At 41.9% G+C, this 22,245-nt stretch overlaps 1 protein-coding gene across 1 annotated transcript in view; it reads right to left on the bottom strand.

The window, feature by feature from the left end:
• Positions 1–4,456: 4,456 nt before the first annotated feature.
• The window catches only part of LOC146577353 (uncharacterized), a 109,711-nt gene continuing 91,922 nt past the window's right edge, over positions 4,457–22,245 (bottom strand). The window contains exon 6 of the mRNA XM_085253492.1: positions 4,457–4,583. Coding sequence (XP_085109618.1) covers positions 4,501–4,583 — 83 coding nt within the window. The 3' untranslated portion in view covers positions 4,457–4,500. The remainder of the gene's footprint in view (positions 4,584–22,245) is intronic.

The raw sequence follows: 22,245 nt of genomic DNA, 5'->3' as shown, positions 1-22,245 counted from the left end.
GAACTACACCTTTATAAATCACTGTCATAACTATTCCACAGGTTAACTCCTCTAACAGAAACACATCTCTGCTTTATATTTGTCCTCATCTTGTTTTTCTTAAAGAAATCTGTTCCCCTTAAGTCATATTGACTCTCTCTGACTTTGAACAGCTTCTGAGTACTGGGGCAAAGCAAGTTATTTTGTGCTTTATACATTATCTGTGCCATTTTATATTCAACTAAATCATAAAATTTCAGGGTATTCAGATTAATAAACAAAATGTTAGTTGGTTCTATATAGTATTCAGCTTCATTTGCAGAATGTTTGATTTGCCAGCAACTGAATGCTTCCACACATAAACTCGGCATAGTGAGTGAAGCAATGTTACTTAACAAATAGCAAATCATAGCAAATACATAGAAACCGAATAATGTGTTTAATATGCAAAAGAAGAAGAAGAAGTAAAATCATATGGGACAAATGGAGACCATTGCAGCTCATCCACTTTGTCACACAGTAACAGTATAACTGGAACACATTTGCAATTTAGATCCAATGTTTCTGAGAGAAATAAAAATTGATAGAGATATATGCATGTGTTATTATATTTATGTGTCCCAGATAATTGTTTTTCATCTAGTCATGGGACACCCACCCCTTCCTCCCAAGTTAACTGCAGCCAAAGCGAGCTAGTGGGGGTATTTAGACACTCACAACCAGTGGGGTAAAAAGAGCAACCAAGAAAGTGGCAGCCTGCACGGCCACAGATGTGCTGGAGGAGCTAGAAGCTCTACCCATGGAGAAACTCCTGGAGAACCTTGCTAAGCCTAACAGGGGACAGGTACTTCTGCCCAACCTGGCAGCCACAAAGTGAACTCATTTAGGTAAAGATAACCACATGCACCTAACCAGCCTGCACCAGCCTGACATTTCTTCCTCCTAAGTAAAAACCAATGGATGGATTGAACTTAGAGTCTCAGCTCAGTTTTCTATTTTGACCACCTACACCCCAAGATACTCTTTTAAAAAGTGTTGTTTCAGATCCCTTTGAAGTTCATAAAGGGCCTGTTCATTTTCATTCAGATGTTTTATTACATAAATGTTACTGTTTTCTTTTGATTTATGCTCCCACTACACTGCACCTCTACAAACAACAATGCCACGGACTGTCAGCTGCTTTTACATGCTGTGAACATGAGTAGTGTTCTGGCTCCTTAAGAGTCACCGCTCACGTTATGTAGTGTTATACAAGTTCATGCAATCTTTATTCGTTTCTGGCACACTGTTCATTTTATTTTGACATTCTACCGGAAGTGCTACTTCTCATTACTTCCTGTCTAACGGGAGAAGGACAGTTTGCTACTCCTGTGCCTGCCTATGCTGCCTCTTAAGCCAGCACAGTCTGTAAGTTGGCAGTAATGTTGTGTTTTACCGGTGAATGTTTAGCACTAACTGCCGTGTGTTGTTTGTGATATTTTGAGACAGTAAATTGACTCAATGATGTGCTTTATTAGTCATTAGCCTAAACGCTAATTAGCGCTAGCTAACCGCTAACGTTAGCTTGTTAGCTTGTTTCGTTCTGCTTTGCTTTGCATAGTAACAGGTCATAGCATCTTCTAATTGTAAGAATGTTTGCTTATATTAGCTCACATGGGATATTTTGTGTTTGTTTACAGTTTTACCATTCATCCATTCATGTATTTCTACAAAGCCATGCTATGCATCCAATCAAATAAATCCACCAGAAAGGAACAACGGTGTGGTTTTTCTACATGGGATGATGGTTGTCTGTCAGCCTAGTTAAGTGCGAGGGCAGAACAAGTAGGTTTGATCAGAGTTTCAATTATCAAAGAAAAGACAAACTGAGCAGAAAGAAGGAAAAAAAGACCAACTTCTTCCCAACTGACAAGAAAAATACTCGTCATGTTTTCATAATAAAGGCTCAGGCTCCCCATTTATGACAGCTTGGACCAATAATGTATGTTACACTGATGCTACTGTAGAGACCGGGTCAACATCTCTATTTAAATATAATTAATATACAAAACACAATAAAAGTTATACATGAATTATTCATTCTTTTTACTATTGATAAAATTCATGTATACTAATCAAAGTTATACATGAGTAACGACATTATTAATAATGATTAATAATAATAATTCTAATGCCAACATGATGACTGTTCATAGCTCCTGCTTTGAAATACTGAACTTAAACATTGACCTGATGAAAGATCACAATTCACAGTGGCCCACTGTCAGAATCATTCTGAATATAAACTCATCGAGTTAATCTGAACCTTTCTCAAATGTGCTGTGAATAAATGCTGCTGCAAACCACTGTGGGAAAGCTGTGTTATTATCATGGAAACATCTGTGACACAGAGGACGAGGACACAAAGGGACGACACGCAGAGGCTGTGTTAAAGTCAAAAATCCAAATCTTTAGTCCTAAACAGGCAGTGGTTACAAACAGGAAGATGAGCAGTCCATTAAACAGTCTACAGGGTCAAACATACAGAGAATTCAAACAGCTATTAAAAACAAATAAGTGGACACTGAAAAACTTCAGTGATGTGTGAGGCACCAAAGGGAAGCAGCTGAGTATATTCAATGAATTATCTTCAAATACAAAGACAGAAACTCCTACAGGCAGCATGCAAACTGAGCAGGATACACAAAGATCAGAGATTACAAAAGAAATCAGAAAAGGATTTCAAACTTACTGAGAGCAAGGCCTCTGTTACAAATCTGTCTAATAGAAAAACATGCTGTACAGATACAATACGCTCAGTGTTCATGGTCATTTAAAAACTGGTCAAACTGATCAAAACTGATCAAAATACATTAAAACATAAACTTTATAATAGGAAACAGTTTTCAACCAACTGATGAAAAGAAAGCTAACCACTTGACATGAACACTACAGTATGACAGTTTTGAAAGCTTAAAATGGAACTAGGGGAAGAGTTTGATTCACAGCTGCCTCATCAGATTTTTACAGGAGATTCTATCTGAACTCTGTGGAGCCTGATCTCAAGCTTTTTGAGTCTGACACAGAAACCAGAGGATCTTTCTGTGTCTTCAGATTCACTGTGATCCAGTGATGGGAGTGATTTCAGCCCTGAGTGATCGCGCTGATGTTTGCACAGAGCAGACAATGAGGTGAATGTTTGGGCACATTGGTAACAGTGAAACAGTTTATTAGTAACGTGGGATCGTTTGTGTGCAGAGTATGAACTGAGATTCCTGAAGCTCTTGTCACACTGGTCACAGCTGTAGTTTCCTTCCATGTGTCCACGTTCATGAATGTTACGATTACCTGACTGTGAGAAGCTTCTCTCACAGTGTCTGCACTTGTGTGGTTTCTCTCCTGTGTGGACTCGTTTGTGTGTTTTAAGCTTCCATGCAGTGGTGAAGGATGACCCACACTGATCACAGACGTGCTTTTTAACCCCACTGTGAATCAGTTCATGTCGTTTTAAATGATGGGATGTGGTGAAGCTTCTCCCACATTCTTTGCAGTATTTCAGTTTGTCTCCAGTGTGTCTACGTTGATGTACTTTTAGGGTCTTTTGCTGACTGAAAGTTTTTCCACAGAGGTCACAATGAAAGTCTTTCCCACCACCACAGTGATGACAGGGTTGAGAACTGGATCCATCTGTGTCGCTCTGCTTTTAAACAAAGACACAAAGACAGTGTAAGTCAGTCCTTCAACATTTGTATCCTGAACGTCGCCTGAAATAAAGAGCATCTCTGCAGACGTCCAACTACATTTGACTGTTTCAGTTAACACACTCAGTTTACTGGGCTGCAATAACTACAATACTACCACCATAATACTACAGTAATACTAAAATCATAACTGAAAGGAAAATCTGAATAATCACTCAGAGCTGCTTTTCCATGCAGTAGAATTGCTAACATGCTAACACAGTTTAATGAGCAGAGTTGTTCCAAACAGTCAGGCTAAAATGACGAGATAACAATATAAATACGTACCTCACAGTAGCTGCACTTGTAGAGTCTCTTTCTGGTGTGGATCTGTTGGTGTCGTCTCAGGTCATGTGGAGATTTAAAAGTCTTCTCACACAGGTCACATCGACAAGGTCTCTCCTCAGTGTGGGTAAACATGTGTTGTTGTAACTGTGCGTCTGTTGTAAAGTATTTGCCACACTGTTCACAGCAGTACACATCATGTCTGGTGTGAATGCGTAGGTGTGTATTTCGGCTCCCTCTCCGGCTGAAAGTTTTTCCACAGATGTCACAGCTGTATGCCTTAATTCCAGAGTGGGTAACTAGATGACTCTGTAAGTGGCTACTGCGAGTAAAAGCTCTGCCACACTGATCACAGCTGTACGCTTTAACTCCACTGTGGATGAGTTGGTGTTTTTTTAGGGAACGCTTCAAGGAAAAAGACTTTCCACACAAGTCACAGCTGAACGGTCTCTCTCCAGTGTGGATGACCTGATGCTGTTTTAGTGAAGCCCTCACAGTAAAACCCTTCCCACACTCGTCACAGGTGTGTTTTTTCTCTCCCTTTCTTCTGTGAGGTTTGTCGGCCTCCTGAGAGCGCTGACTTCTGGCTCCATGTTGGTCCTGCAGTGACAGAGATACAAACAGAGGCAGTGAGTGAAATGCAGTCGTGGAACAAACTCAACCTTCAACCTCCATTAACACTAGTTTTAAACCTGAAGGTGGAGCGTGGCACCAAACACCTTAAAGGTCTCTTATCCCCACCTGCTGGTAGTTCTAACACATTACATCCAACCTGCTGTTAAAGATAATTCATGACTGTTCAAACACTAAAATCATGCCCATCACTCCTGATTGTACACACACACACACACACACACACACATTATTTTATAATTTAGATTATTTTGTTGTTTCCTATTACATATTTCTATAATTTGTATAGATTTATACAGAATTATTCAGTGATAATAAATCCTATGTTTGTTTATTCTAAACCTGTTAGCTTCCACAACAGATTTTGCTCGTCTTCCGTCAAATACTCACATAAAATATTACACAATAAAGTGGATTCAAGATATCCACATAATTTCACTCTTACATACACAGTGAGGTTTCACAATTGTTCAAATATAAGCAATCAATAATAATAATAATAATAATATCAATAACATTGAGGCACATTACACAAATTTCAAAAACAAATCATGTCTTACAATATTTACAACAACTAAAAGCTCTGTAAATCGGCTTTTAAGTGTTCATTGAAGTTTTGAATAATTCTCTAATTTTTTAAGGCAACTTATTCCACTTAAAAGTTGCTCTAAATGTAACAGTTTTACAAAACGTTACTTTTAACTCGAGCATTTACTAAATTGCAGCTTGTTGAAAACTGTGTAATATGATGATGTATTTCATCTGGATACTGCAGCTGAGCAGAATAAATGTGGTGTGTTTAACAGAATTGCTTTCTTTAGAACTACAAGTAAGCCATAGAATATTTTAGCCTGTACAGGAAGCCAAGAAAGGTTATTATGCATTTGATCAATATTAGTATAGTATGAACATCTTCACACATCTGGACGCCTTATTCTGGACTAACTGAAGTCTGTTAAGATCTGTCTTATTAGCTGCTGACCAAATGATTGAACAATACTCCAGATGAGACATTACTAGTGCATTAATGACATCTTTCATAATGAAGAAGTGATACACAAAGAGCATTTCATAGCCATAGCTATGCCTTGTCGGCAGAGTTATGTGACATTAGTGATGTTTGTACTTTCAGCGTTAACTTGGTTTTAAAGCCTTTAAAATATACGCCGTTCAATAGTCGACCTTAATCTGACAGAGAATGTGATGATTTTGTGGATAATTAAAGTCAGTCATATATCCACAAACACAACAAGCTGAAAGTCAGTGATGCTGCTCGGTTTGCAGTCCTGAACATCACGGCACAAGCAGGATCCACTGCACTGTTAATGTTAGCTGTGTTATATTGCTGCCTCTGTTCGGTGGTGTCGAGCCAAACGCACTTTAACGTGTGTTTGAACGAGCTGACGGTTCACTCGTTAAGCTGAAAGAAAGATGCTTTAATCACAGCAGTCACACATGTGTCCACTGCACCATCTGGAACTCTTCTTGTTTACACTCGTAATAACACAAACACTAAATCCTGCTTCTCTGCTGCTGTTGTGTAGCAGTGTGTACACCTGAGACTGTCACCTGTGTCTGTCCTGCACTCTCTCTCTGTTTCTTTCTCTCTGATTGTGGAATAAAAGTATGAACATGTGTTTATAAGTTACACTTGTGTTTGAATCCTGCAGCTTATCACACATTTGATTTCCATGTGTGACGACTGCAAGTGTCCAGAGTGAGGACAGACTGAGGGAGCCACTGCTGCACATCATCTGTGAGGCTTTGCAGCCCTGATGATCCACCAGGACAAACTCAGCAGTGGTAAATGGCCTGTATTTATATAGCGCTTTTACTAGTCCCTAAGGACCCCAAAGCGCTTTACATATCCAGTCATCCACCCATTCACACACACATTCACACACTGGTGATGGCAAGCTACATTGTAGCCACAGCCACCCTGGGGCGCACTGACAGAGGCGAGGCTGCCGGACACTGGCGCCACCGGGCCCTCTGACCACCACCAGTAGGCAACGGGTGAAGTGTCTTGCCCAAGGACACAACGACCGAGACTGTCCAAGCCGGGGTTCGAACCGGCAACCTTCCGATTACAAGGCGAACTCCTAACTCTTGAGCCACAATCGCAATCGCCCCACAGTGTGTGAGGAAGAGGAGGAGGAAGAGCCAGCAGCAGCTGACAGATGGAGAGAATAGACAGACTGTTCCCTGTTTGTGAAGGACTGCTAGGAAAGTTTAACATAACTGTCTGTGCTGAATCAGTCTTATTAGGTAATGTTCAAATAATGTGATCATCCCAGTGTTTTCAGTGTGGGAGAAAGTACTCAGGGCCTTCAAGTTACACACTATGAAAGGCAGCAATAAGTTTAATGTTCAGAAACCTAAAGTCTGTATCAGCAGCAGAATGGAGCTAAAAATAAATGTTGGTTTCAGTTCTATGAAGCTTTGAGTATTTTGGATCAGCAGCTGCTGTGTTTGTTGCATCATATTGCTGTAACTGTTTATATGCTTTATATATTCTGAGCTAAGTTGATCTATAGTGTTACATGATACACTCTAATAGAGGTACGAGAGAAGAACATTTTTGTACCTATAGGAACATTTTTTTTAAATGTTCCCTTAAAAGTACATTACTGGTCTTTAAAAGTCCAGAAATGCCCCTTTAAAGGTTCAATTTGAAATAAAGTACAAATCTGTATTATAAAAACTTAAGCAGCAACTTCTCCAGGTTCCAATATTTATGCAATTCTCAAACCTTTTGGCCACGACTGTATAACCTCTTCTGAAGTTTAGTGGATATTATACATGGTTATGCTCAGGATGTGTCGGCCAGTTTCCACTGGAAACGCCTTTTGGTTAAACTGTCAGCGAGGAATTTGCATTTGCACTGTTACATTTTTATATAACTTTAATGCACATAAACAACAGCTGCTTGTTTCAGTGAAAATACATTGATGGGTTTTTAATAAAGTTGTGCAGCTGTAAAGTATTTTGTCTGGTGTCAATTATATCGTCAGCTACATCGTTATGGCAAATGTTCAAATGTATATGGTGATAAATATCTTTGGTCATATGGTCCTGCTCTGTCTGTCACCTTCTGTGTTGAGCTCATTGTTTCCTCTGTAGTGGCTGAGCTGAGTCCAAGTAGCTGAAAATGTTCCTCTGCTGCTCCGTCAGACTCTCCTCCTCCTGCTGATCAGCTGGGACACAAAACAGATCTTTGTTAGGCTCCACACTGCACTGAAGAGTCAAAGTGTCTCATATGTTCATCTGACAAGTAAAAGAACACATTTTTGTTTCCCGAGGTGGGCAACTTGTTGGAAACAAACACAAAAGGTTTGAGCACTGATACCTGCCATTGCTGGCATTGAAAGATGCAACGCCAGCAATGTGGATTGTCAAGACTCAAACCAATCATCAAGCAAAGACAACAGGGATCATTTGTTTCTGTTTATTTAGCATTCACAGCATTTGTAGTTGCCTTCTGTGCAGGGGAAGTCCACGCACACTGTGTGGTACCGCCATCCGCAGAAGGTGCATTCAACCTCTGTAAGAGAAACGAGGTTGTCTGAGACTGAAATGATATTCACTAAAGAAGTGGTGATTTGTAAAACTTCACATTTTGATCCGGGACGTACTCTGCATGAAAACAAGCGCTCACTCTTCCTGCTCAACAAATGACAAGGGCGGAGCCTTATACCACGTGATACAGAAGCTGTGCCGTGTGATGCTAAAATTAGCAGGGAAAAAACAACGGAGAGCACGTCAGGGATGACGAGAAAGTGACAGGAGAAAATCCGTCCCGGTCAACCACCCAAACATCAATAACGGGAACCTTATACAGCGCTTCCCTATACACGTCGAACTCCCGCAGGCACAAAGACATTACGGAGGCTATCACTTATCACCTGACCAAAGATATGGCTCCATCAACACTGTGCAAAACGAGGGATTTAGGAAAACGATCAACACCCTAGACAAACGCTACACAGTGCCGTCCCGCAACTATTTTTCTATTGTTGCACTACCTGCTCTGTACACGCAGCGTCGAGCAACGGTGGAGACGGAATTTCAAGCAGGACAACATTTTGCTGCAACAACAAAACGTGAGACATTTGTTGTTTTATGTTTATTTATTGTTATGAGAGAATCATGATCTCAATTCTAAGCCAAAAAATGGTGATTCTCATTTTATGCAAAATCGTGCAGCCCTAACATTAACACAAAACTATTGTTTCACCAGAGAAACACACATGAAGAGAGAGAGAGAGACAATAACAGCTACCAAACAGTCGTCATAATTCGTCACACAATGAGAAAAGGACAAATCAACAAGTAACAATGACTAATTAATATTAAAATCTGTAACATAATGTATTGTTTGGAGTTTAGTCTGATTGGTTCAGGATGAGCTGCCATTATCCAATCACACGTCTGCTTACCTGCATCTTTTCTCTTTTTTCTAACCTGAGCACCTGATGGCTTTGAACTTTTGTTGTCCATCTTCCATTGGTTTGAATTTTGCGCTCCAGTACAAACAGAAATCCCCCAACCCGAGGATCAGCACAATTAACCTAACAGCAGGCACGTGCAGAGGGGGGGGGGCTAGAGGGGCTTGAGCACCCGCCCCTTTCCTGATGGGTGCTCAAGGTGCCCTTTTGTTGAGGCAACTTTTTTTTTTTTAATTATTATTTTATTTTTTTAATGTGTGTGTGCGTGCGGAGTCCTGTCTGTGCCCCTCAACAATAATATTTAACTATTAATCACAGTTTTGCTAAATAAAAGGGTCTGGCTTGCATCAGTCACATGATCACATTTAACCAATGATCGCCCTTGACGGCAGAACGCGCTGGTTACGAGCCGGGAACGAGCTCACAAAGAGCACGCGCATTTTTAGCGGTCCGGAGCTGTAGGAGAAACACAAGTTAACTCAGAGACACAGACTGATGCGACACAACCAGTAAGTAGGTGTACAGCGCACACTGTAGTGTGTAGCACACAGGAGTATTAGCTTATTACATACACGTTGGTAAGCTGTCTTGTTGCTACTGACGAACTGAAACAAACGAGCGTGCTGTGTGTGCAACAGTGCGACAAACATTACCTGTCCTTTTATTAACTGCCCAAGTAGTGCTGGTCACAGCTGCTGGCTACCCGTGTAAGGCTGTCATGGGTCTGTAGCTCTGTCACCGTTTTAGGGAACATATTTAGTTTTAAAGCAAGTTTCCGGGCTTTTCCTGCCTTTCTGGAGGGATTATATTTCACTAAAAACGATCTAATATGCATGTCCACATAATTATGCATTATTATAATTATAATATATTAAAAACACACGCTGTATTTTAAAGAACATACATTAAGAAGCAGATTATATTAGATTTATATTTTAAATAAGACAAAAGTTGGATGTTACAGCAGTAAAATGATTGTATCTCTACAGTTTAAACATGTAATAAGCTTTGCCCTGCACAGAGTGGATAGTGAAACACATGGAATCATCATAAATACATTATTTCATATTTATTACTTCCCCCTCCTCTTTGCTTTATTATTGTAGCTCTAGTAATGAATAATAATGTAAGGATTCTGGATCAGCACCATGATGCCCACAGTATATACAGTATTCTGAAGAAGGTCTAACATGTCACTGTGTGTGTGCATGTGTGTGTTTTATTTAGATGGATTTTTTAAAAAAAACATTACTCATGATATAACATTGTGCAGACATGGCTGGTAAGGACATGAGGAGGAAACAGCAGGAGCTGTGTGAGGCTACTAAAGGCAGGGCTATAACATTTTTCTGTCATCATTTTATTATAGATTAAGTGCAAGAGTTGTTAGGTGTGGATAATTAGATTATAGTTTATTGCAATAGCAAGTTGTGCCTTGTTCTCACATAGACAGCAAGTGCAGAGTGATATATGAAATGATGGGATGGAAGGAAGAAGAGAAGCAAAGAGTGATTCACAGGCAGAGCCTAAATTATTTCTCACAGTTTTTGTTGCCTTGTGGTTCCAAGCGCTGTCACCAATCTTTGCATTTAGTTATTATCTCATGACACTTGTTTAATCAGCTACCATCTCTCCTGTGGACTTTTTAATGTCTACAGTCTCAGACCAACACAGCCCTGCCCTCCAGCACTATCCACAGCAACCCCTCAACAGCAACATTGTACCCATCAGGTAAAGCATCGGCTACGTTTGCTTTGCCTTGTTGCCCATATTAGATTCTTGATGAAAGTGTGTTGTTGTTATTCAGCCTGGTTCAATGTGCCCCTTTTTAACTTTGAGCACCCGCCCCTTTAAACCTCTCTGCACGGCCCTGCCTAACAGACCTACACCTTAGTTCACAGATTCACTTTGTCTAAGGTTGATTTCTGGGATTTCACACAACCCAGGATTCAGATCGTGAATCCATGATGGGCTTGGATTTACATCATTATAAATGAAATGTGCTCTACTTGGAAGCAGCCGGCCCCGCCCCTTTTGACGGGTTGTGTGAGACTTTAAATCATCAAACTGTAAATTATAAAGTTTAAATTGTTATTGATCCTTTACCCCGAGTCCTAAAGTGTAGATTTATTTTCTTACTCTTCTTATATTTATTGTTTGTTTACTTGCACCGCTGTAACTGCAGCCTCGTCGTCTCGTCTCTCTATATGCTGGACTGTCTGTAGCGGAGATGACAATAAAGTTTACTTTGACTTCAGCAGCGCGCAGGCGCACCGAGGGCTCTCGCGCTCACTTTATAGAATTTAGAAAAAACATCGGTGCAGATTATAAGTCTGTATCATAATATCTGTTTGCTGTGTTGTTTTTATTTTGTTTTGCGAGTTGGTTATTAGATGCCGCTCCAGCCAGCCAGAGACTCCCCGCCGCCCCGCCCTCTCCTCCCTGTGCCGCCAGCAGCAGGCGCACCTCGCAAACGGAGGGCGACCTTACTCCCAGCAAATGGCTGATAGAAAACCGATCGGTGCCTACGAATTTCCCAATATGCGCTGGCATGACGTCGGGGAAGCATGGGTACGACCGATTATTTTATTTTTTTCTTGCCCGTGATGCCCCCCCACCACGATGCATTCTATTGGTTTGCACACTTACACACACCCAGCTGTGGTTTCCTGTTTTGCTGGACTCTGGAGAGCCCCGCCTTTAACGCTCTTCTCTCACAGAGAGCAACAGAAAACTTGGAAAAACTCCAGATTGACTGAACTCAGTTCAAAGTTACCTTGACACCTTTAGATGTGAGACGTAGTGATGGTCCGCTTGAAGCTGACGCTCCGGTGCGTGTGTCAGAAAGATCAACGCGCTGCTTCAGAAGCACCGTGTCGAGGCTTGATTCGTTTGGCCAGAGTCACGTGATCAGTGACGTCTGAAGCTTCGTTTAGAACGTACCTTTTTTTAAATCGAACTTTATTGAAACACAGTGAGTATACAACATACAAACAGATGAAGTTTACAAAAGAACAGGGCCCTATTTCAGGAAGCCGGTTTAGAAAACTTAGAGTGAAAAACGATACTCAGGGTTGAGTAACCCCGAACTGTCCAACTCGGAATATTCGGTTTCAGAAAGGCTGATAACAATTAGTTCAATCAACGCGGAGTTGCTTTAACCCCAAGTGAAGCGCGCGCACGAGGATACATAAAGCCCTGATAAGCGGAGGACAGAGTAAGCGAGTCACCATGGAGACAGAGGGAAAGAAGGCGCGGTCAATGTATTTTACAGCGCTTGAGGCCGAAATTCTGATGGCAGCATATGCCGATAACATGCAAATTTTGCAGAAAAAAAGGTAACACAGCCTCAGCTGCAAAAGAAAGGGAGCATGCATGGCAAAACAAAGCCGACAGAGTCAATGCGTGAGTGTTAATATAAACATTGATCTAGGGATTTCCACCCATTTAACACGTTATTTTATCATATGTTATTTTATTTGTTATTTTATACATTTTATGTTGTGATGTGATGTGAGCACAGGTGCAACCCAACAGGCCCCAAACGTGCCTGGCAGCAAGTAAAAATGAAATATAAAAATATAGTCCAAACAGGTGAGGTGTAATTGTATTATGAGCCATAGTGCTTGGTCTGTTTGTCCCATGTAAATCAATTGCAGTTAGAGGCTACATTAATTTTCTTTCTGTAAGCACTTATTGAAATTATCTGAGCACATTACAAGTACATATTTGCTTACTCTGTATGCTCAAATGTGACCCCGTTATAGCCAACAGAAAAAAAGCGGAGGCCCGAAAAACAGGTGGGGGTCCTCCACCACCACCACTCACAGAGGCTGAGCAGTTGGCCCTCAGCCAAAACAGTGGGCGCCCTGTGGCCGAAGGCATCTCTGTGGGGACATCCTCTGAGTCAATAACCCCGCAAGACACAAGTGCCTACATAGGGGGTAAATTCAAAATAATACATGATGTGCATACATCCTTTCTTCACAGTCACCTTTGCAGTGCTGCTCATTCATTTGATAAACTCTTCACCATAATGAATTTGTTTGTAGTGAAGTTATTTTCCGACTGATTTTGCCTTCCCTCAGTCTTGGTTGTCTTTGAGAGCATAATGACAATGAAGTGTAAGCTGATTGGTATGTTTGTTAATTGCCATTTGGTCCCTTGTAAGTTATAAGTGACCTGTATAAACCTCATATTCTATCAGTTGATGGTGGTGGTGTACTGCATCTGGTGCAGCCTCCTGTTGAGCCAGACCAACATGCAGTTGTGAGTAATACTCCACAGATTATATGAGTTTACAGTAGAACAGCAATGTTGTTTATTTCTTTACTACAGGAAAATAATGAAGAAACATTGACAGCTGTTACAGAGGAGGAAGCAACAGAGACACTTTATGAGGTTTACATCTTTTAATACTTTGTGTACAGGAAATACAGGCGACCAATAAAGCCAGTTGAACAGAAAATCTGTTTATTCGTCTTTCAACATGTTGAGGTGATGGGTCAAAGGAAATGATTGTGACATATGGTGTCTCTGACTGCGCTTCCATCTTGTATGTCCGTGGGAGGGTCAGGATGTTCATGGTTTGGATCACTGCTGATGTTTGGTTCAGAAGGACAGTGTTCTCCTCTAATTGTGGCAATGTTGTGAAGAATCACACATGCCACAATAATGTCACATGCCCTTTCTGGGGTGACCCTGAGTCTTTGCAGGCACTGGAACCGGGCCTTAAGCATTCCGATAGTCATTTCAATTCTGGCTCTTGTCCTGCAATTAGCCAGATTATATCGCTGCTGTGGGCCTGGTTCAGGGTCAGGGTAAGGGGTAAGCAAATAGGGTAAACATGGATAACCCCTATCACCAAGCAAGTAGCCAGTGAACTCTCCTAAGACAGAAGGGTACACTTCAGTTCAAATGTCCCTGTAGCAATTGGTCTTTATATATTTTAAAGTATTTTCAACTCACCATGTCCAAATTTTGTGCTCAGTGTACATTCACGGAATATTTGTGAGTCATGGACAGAGCCTGGCCACTTGGCTTCCACATTTGTGATAATGTTGGCAGCATCATATATGATCTTCACAGTGCAGAGAACACAAATTAGCATCCATTACTATAATGAAATAATTTGTTAGTTTGAAATGCTACAGGGAACTATGTACCTGTACATTAATGCTGTGGAAAGACTTCCTGTTCACATAGTCTCCTTCATTTACTGAAGGAGCAATGATTGGAATGTGAGTGCATCTATACAGCCAATCATGCCTGGGAACCCTGAAAATAAATGTAATATTTAAGTAGTAGTTCAAGTATCACCACATCATGAATTAAGTTTCGTTCATCCTGATACCTGCAACTTTGTGGAATCCCTCTTTGATAAATCTTGTGGGTCTATGACCGGGGAACACCACAAACGAGTGCAGGAGACGTTTCAGTGCAACTGTAACATTCCTGACTGCCCGACAGACGGTAGACTTGGAAACGTGCTCAGCGTCACCAATATTGTACAGAAAGCTCCCGTTTGCAAAGAAACGGAGTGCGGTACAAAGAATATGTAATGGACTGAGAGGATGTCCACGATGTGTCACATGCGCAATATATGGCCTGAGGATGTTATTCAAATAACTTATTGATTGTGCTGAGAAACGGTAACGTTCGCACAGGAAATCATCAGGTAATGATAAAATGTCCATACGTGCTCTGATCACTCTCTCCTGGCGGAGAGCTCTGCGGAGTATTTGGGCTTCAAGATCTACTGGCTCTTCAAGGAAGGGACACGCCATGTCTGACACTTCCTACTGTCAGGTTTCCGACAAAGAGGCGGGGACAGTCAGGGTTAGTTGTAGTAAACCTGTTAGGGGGCAGGTTAGCTTCACGGAGTGTGTCGTCATAGTGACTCACTGAGGCTTCAGCTAAACTCGCTTTGTGAAACCGAAAAACCAGAGTTTTCGTTAACTCAGGGTATACTTACTCAGTTTTTCCACTAAACCGGCTTCCTGAAACAGGGCCCAGAACATGAACATACAGAACCAGGAGTAAAAAAATGATGATATGAGTAGGCGAAAAAAATCAACATATAAATATTGTTCTGAGAGGCTTTTTGTTGGTTGAGTCTGAAATTGATTGTATGTACAATTCATATCCTTATAAAAAGGCAGAAATATGGTGTTTTATTAATAAACTTACATGTATGGATATAAAATAGCTAAAAGTATTAACAAATATTTTATAAAAAACATTTATCATTCTTCCTGGGGAACTTAAAGAAAAAGAATAAAACATTTTCCATCGTAAAGAAAACTCCCTTAAAATATGGACAATAACAAAACTGCTAAATTCTTCCAGAATCTCTGTGTAGAGGAACCAAAAGAGATGTGCCACAGTTTCTGGATGATCCCCACAGAAAGTTCAATTAGTATTTATGTCTCTTTTAAATGTCACCATATAGTGACTGGCTGGGTAACATTTATGAAGAATTTTATATGAGATTTCCTTCACCTTGTTCACAATTAGATATTTATGGGATCATCCAGACTGTCTTCCAGGTGATATCTGGAACATGTCGGTTCCAGTAAGATATTCTATATATGGGAGAGACATGATATCTTCTTGGAATAAACTACGTATTCTCTTATTGCTGTTACCAAGTTCCTGTGAAAAGCAGATTTTTCCCACTGCTGACTCAGCTGGATCAGGGAGAGTGACTGAGGCAGATATTGAGCTGTCAGTGTTTTTATATAACATTAAAGTCCCTGAGGGTATGGCAACAAGCACCATTGAGAATTCCCCAACACTGACGGGAAAATTATATAGTGTAAGGAATTCATTGTAAGTAAGTAGTACTCCCTCGTTAAATTTTAAAACTTAGTAGCGGCCGCCATTGTTGGCAGCTGAAATTTGGCTGGGCCGCGCTATGAATTCTGGGATATGGTGGGCCACGAAGGACACACCCAACCCATCCTTCAAACTCGGGGGAATGAAGGACGCATTTGAAGGAGTCGAGGAATCGGGACAGCCTTCGTCGCCTGGCTGTGACGTCATCGGCCTTCAAATGCGGCCTCCGGAGGATGCAGCCGACGTTTTGGGACACAGCTTGTGTGTCTTTGTTGGTCATGTGACCTCCCAGGGACTACACATGGAAACGAGCAGTTTAGCTCAAATCTGGCAGGTTTCCATCGTCTGTTTTTGTCCTGATGTCCATGAACATGAACACTGTCCCTGTCAAACACGTCCAGATAATCTGATCCAGTGTTGTTCTTCTTCTGTGGTGTTTGTGATGGAGCAGCAGCTGCTGATCCTGATGTCCTCCACCAAGGGGGCAGCAAATTCAGCTGACTGTCATCATTTATTAAAAAGATGTAACAATGTGACATAATGCAATATAATAGTGTCAGTTACACATTGTGGGTTGCACTGTGGCCAGAATGGACATTACCTCCTGCCTAATGGAAGCTGTCAGCCATCCTGCAACCATGAATTAGATAAGCAGAAGTGAAGGGATTGTTAACAACAATTTAATAATAAAATGTAATGTGATAGTTGCACTTTATTAGCTACCCACAATCGTATGAATAATAACCATGAATGCACTGCATGCTCATAGCAAGTTCTTTAGGTTTAAAGTGAGATCCTGCTTTAAAGGGCGCTTCATCTGCTGGGAATGACATGTTTCTTCTAGTATGTAAGGCTCAGCCCATCTTACTGGGACTTACTTTTGTAGATCCACATGCTCTAAACCTGCTGCTCCATGATTGGTGCAGAAGCTTTAAGCTACTATTAACAAATAATGACCATGGACAATAGTTGTTACTACAATAACTTATCATTGAGCAACTTTTAATTTTACTTGTAAAACTATGCAAGTAGAATTGAATGGGGCACAGTGAGCTGAGCACAGGCCCACTCTGTGACACTCAGAGGTTTGTGGATATCATACTGAGAGTATTGGACACAGTGCAGCCAGCTTGCAGCCACTTTCCCACCACTTTAGCACAATGTTTACATGAGACTCAGCCACACTAATGTTCCTGGGCAGACATGTGGTGCAGCATGGCTGATGGCACTGTACCTGCAGCTGTCATGGACAAGAACCACTCAATACCTCACCCAAGCCAAGCCTGTGCTGATGTTGTGATCTGAGACCGAGACACTAACCCAGGATCAGGATATGATGTTGTGAGAGTTTCACTAAGAATTAGCTCTGATTACAAGATTTCAATCTATCGTAACTCTAGTTTGTATTTACTTCAGTTTGTTCATCTTGGAGCTGTGTGCAGCTGAGGACAGTCTTATTATTACCAGGTGAGGATATGTAACAGCCACAGTCTGTAGAGATGATGTCACCATGGAGTGGTGATGTCACTGGAGCTGCCAATATGTGCTCCAGCCAAAGCTACACCAGAGGGTTGTGCTGTGTAACAGGTTGGTGCAGGTGGTGTTATCTACATTTGAACATTAGGCAACAGTCTCACGAAGACACTTTCTATTGTTCACTAAAGACCAACAATAACAGAGACAAAGGGAGAGCAGCAGAACTAGTGCTAACAATTAGCACTGCTAGCCTGCCCACCAACACCAGCTAATGTTCTAAAAACGATGATCAATGATTTTGCTGTAACGGCTCCAGCTGTCTGTGTCAGGGACACGTTGGAGATGAAGTGAGTGATCCAGTGACAAAGGTTTGGAAAGCTGCAGTCAGCTGAGACTAAAGGAGTCACCTGACCGAGAGACCAAATGTTTCACTGAGAACGTCCAGATGAACAGAATCAACCTTTGGGATAATCTGTTCCACACATCCATGTTTCACTTACTGCATTATATTTCCTCATTGCTGTGCACACAGGCCTGTGGCTTATAACCAACTCCAAGTTCAGACTCAGAGGCTGCTGAAGCTGTTTTCTGGAACAGAGACGTGTTGGATATAAAAGCAACTCTTCTTTATGTGTCAGCACTGAGGAAAGGAGCAGCTTCGTTTCTAAGTGTATGAAGGACTGTAGCAGTGTGTGTGTGAGCTTTATTTCACAGACAGAACCATGTCAAAAACACAACTTCAGGTAAAAACAATACAAAATCAAAGAGTCTGATCAGAAGGATTAAACAGAGGAGTGTGGGACTGTTTTTAACAGACAGCAGGTTAAGCCAGGCTGGAGGAGTAAACTGAGCCTCGGTGTGAGCAGCAGTGTGTTTGACAGGAAGCTGAGATAAACAGTCTGGAGCCCATTTAGTGCTTCATATGAAAGTGTGAGGATTTGAAAGCAAATCTAAAATCAAGCAGGAGTCAGTGTGAGAATGATTTGTGCTTTTCCTCAGTCAGATGCTGGGAGTTTCAGTTCATCCATGTTCAGCGTGCTGTGCTTTGTGTAACAGGAGAATATGACAGTATAAATCAAGTCTTCATGTCACTGAAAGCCTCCACAGTCTGCTATGGAGGTGCATCAGTTTGGATTTACAAGAAGAACATTTCTTAAACCTGCCACAAGATGGCGCTCCAACAGAAGGGATGTCCACAGTGTAACACAGACACACACATACTGTGTGAATGTGTGAGTGAATGGGCTTTCAACACAAGGCTTCTGCTGCTACCTTTAATGACATAATTAGCTAACAAGAACAAACTGTTAATTACCACCAAAGAACGGCTCCAGATTTTAGCTGCTGACCATTTTGTGAAACGTTGATTACATCAGCTTATTGTTGATTTTTCAACCTTAATATCAGCTGCTTTAAAGGAGCCTCGTTCTCTCGCAGTAACACTTTTCTTCACTAGATGCAGTGCAGGCACAGTCTGTGTTTCTAAACTACACACTAATGTTCATTGTTGTGCAGCTAAATCCTCCCTCTGGATGGGAAGAATCCCTGTCAGGCTTCAAACACCTGGCTTGGTGTTCTGGAGCTAATGTGTCACCTGTGAGGACTCTGAGATGAACACACAGCAGACACTTCAGTTCTCCGTCTGTGTGTCCTCAGTTTCCCAGCATGCCTTGGCTGTGGTGGTGGAGGTGAATGAGGGGGAACATGCTGCTCTGTCAGCACTCAGGTTTCATACCTGGTGATCTCAGAGGACAAAGCGGCGTTACAGCAGCGCACGTTGATGAGACCTGATGCTCTGAACAGTTCAGACTTCAGCCTCACTCTGAGAAAACAAACGACTGACTGTCAGCAGCAACTACACCTGCTCCATCAGTGACGGAGAGAAGAACTGAGACTGAGAGACATACAGCTGCAGGTCAAAGGTCAGAAACGCCCGCTCTTTGTACGGGTCAGGAGTTAGTACTGCAGAGGTCAGAGGTCAGCTTGCTGACAAACCATTTGAAACAGTTTGGAGCTAAAAGCACAACAGCAGAGGAAAGAAGAGACACTGCAGAGATGATGCAAAATATTGTGTTTTGTTCTCAGCTGTCAAAAAGTGTAACACACGTGTTCCAGCACAGCCTTTGTGTACTTTCACTTCTCCATACTGTCCATTGGAAATCCTGTTTGTTACTTTTTGATTTCAGTCCATGTGTCCAAAGCAAACTTCTGTCCCACACTTTCTCTGCTGACTCTTCACCGATGCTCAGATGATCTCAGATGATTTCACCAGAACTCATCAAAATTCGGGCTCCACAGAAACCCAGACGTCACTAAACAAGCGTAACAAGCAAAGTGAAAACTGGTCGTTCAGCTTTATTGACCAAAGATAAGCTCACATGTCACCTCATGACACAGACACTTATTTCCACAGCATGCACGAGGACTGACAATAAGTGTCTATAAAGCCACTTCTATCTGCCACACCTGTGCTTCTGTCATGGTTGCTCTCCTCTCACTCTGTCATTTATCCACAGTCTGCCTCCCTCTGCTCCGTCAGCTGACGTCCTCTCTACACCACCTGCTGTGTTTTATCCTGCAAAAACACATTTAAGAAGCGTTGCACCGAGTAACGGGAGTAACTGCTATAAAATCCATTTAAAGGAGGTGGTGCTGAGTGCTGTGACTGGGGTCCCACCACTGACATCACGGGTGGAGGACATGTTGGAAAACTGCTACAAAGTGCTGTGCAGCCAGCAGAGCTTACAGTCTGTCCTGTGTGTCATACAGGCTCTCACACTTAGTGTTTTTGTGACACATTGAAGAGAAGTTTGTGTTGTTCACAGTTGTGCTTGTACTGAGTGACAGCTGACATGACCTAACAGGAATAATGTGTCTGTGCTGAATGAGATGTAACACACAATGAAGTCTTGATGCATCTCAATCATCCAGGAAAGTGAGTCTGTTGCTTCTGTTCATCTGGACGCAGCGTTTTGTGGGAGAAACGTGTCGTCATCATCAGGTGACGTCTTCAGTCTCAGCTGCAGGTTTCAGTCTTACAAACAGGACATTTGCATAAAGACTGAAAGCAGCTGCAGGAACGATGGGCTGGGAGCTCCGTTCCTTCATCTTAATTATGCAGATTCTCAGGACCATTGATCAACAACCACTGATCCATGTCCATGAGTCCCATTCACAGAGATGTGGGAATGGCTGCAGTCACAGCATGTAAGATGGAAATAAATGAGAAGTATTTAGCTGAAGTGGATTTGATTTATGTTAGTTCTTTTTTAACTTGTAGTTCTACATTGGAAGATTATTGTGATATTGAAATATAAAAATACATTTATATTCTATTATTTTCTCAAAATAAGCGTCACACTCGTGGAAGCCGGTGTAGCCGCCGAAACGCCTGCATTTATGGAGACTTTCAGCCCCAGGTAGGCCAGTTATGGATCTTGGGATCCACATTATGTCAGCAGCTGTTCTCCACCGTGAACTGTGTTCAAACAAACACGCTCACGCCTCACAGACGACAGCTTACAGTCTGTAGAGATAAAGTGACTTCGTACAGCCCCGACCTGCAGACGCTGTGCACAGAGGTTCAGGAGCAGAAGTCCCGTTGTAATGTGAATGGTTGGTTGTGTCTAAAGCCCTGAGATAGACTGGTGACTGCACACATCCTTTCAAGGAAGCATTTCATTCATCCCTAACAAATGGAACAAAACACTGTGCAGCGTGTTCAGGTTTGAACGTGGCCCTGGCCTCTCTCTGCATCCACCTGGCACATGCAACACACATCCACTCCCTGCTGAACTGCTTGTATTTGATGTGTTGAAGTTTTGGTAAAGTTTGAATAAATTCCACTTTATTTATAGGAACATTTCATCTGTGGACTCCTGCTTCCCCTCTCCTTGAGCCAGTTTGTGACGGGAACATGACATAAGAAAAGTAATTTATCCCTTTTTGATTCTGTGTATCTGGCGCTCATCCAGTGAGTTCACACTTGGCAGAAACAGACTGAATTTGTCTGGAGAACTTTGGCTTCAGCCAAGTTAGATAAACACACTGTGTCTCTGTCAAAACAGCAGTGTAGTTGTGGCACCCCTGTGAGGGAATGACCACATTAATATTATTTTGTGTAAAACACTCATGTAACGGGACATTTTTCATTGCTATATGTATTTATTTTCAGTTTCTTTAAGAGGATAGAAAATCCATGTAACAGGGATTCATTTTATGTTAGAAAGCAGTGAGGGCGGAACTTTGGTGCTTGCTCCGGGGTTTCGGGGAGCAGTAAGTGGAGCCCACCTTCCGCTGCTTCCTCAGACACGTTCTGGAGGAAAGCAGAGACGCATCGTGTCTTCCTTACTCTGCTCTTCACCTGCTTTTACAGGTCGGTACACGGTGCTCGCACCGAAAATGTTGTTTATTGTCACCATGGTTACCCACGTTAATGTGAATGGGAGAGTTAAGGCGGTCCGCCAAAGTTATTTATATGTAAACACGGGAGAAAACCAGAGGAGTGTCCCGCGCGACCGCACCGCGAGCCCGCTCGTTAGGTGGAGCGCTCGTGAAGCAGAGTCAGTGCGCTCCTATGCTCTGTGCAAACGTGTTGTAATGCTCCAATCAAATCAGTTCTGTGAGATGTGAATGTTAATAGTTCTGTTAAAGTGACTGAGTAGATTAGCTAGTGTAACACAAGCACTCTGAGCAACTCTGTGTAGCTAACAGAGGCATTCATGGGTTGATTCAACAAGCTGTGTTTCATGATGCACTAAATAGTGATTTTGCCAGTAAATTACTGGAGGGAACAAATGTAATGTATTTACCAATGCTGTTATTGAATAGAACTGTTTAGCCAGTAAGACACTGCAGAAGACAATGTG

The sequence above is a fragment of the Mchenga conophoros genome, linkage group LG3 (genome assembly GCF_057382185.1).
Source record: "Mchenga conophoros isolate Kocher_MC1m ecotype Shallow Benthic linkage group LG3, M_conophoros_male_GT1.1, whole genome shotgun sequence".
NCBI lineage: Eukaryota > Metazoa > Chordata > Actinopteri > Cichliformes > Cichlidae > Mchenga > Mchenga conophoros.
Note: the sequence above shows the minus strand (reverse complement) of the source record. Positions and strands in the feature narration are given on the sequence as shown.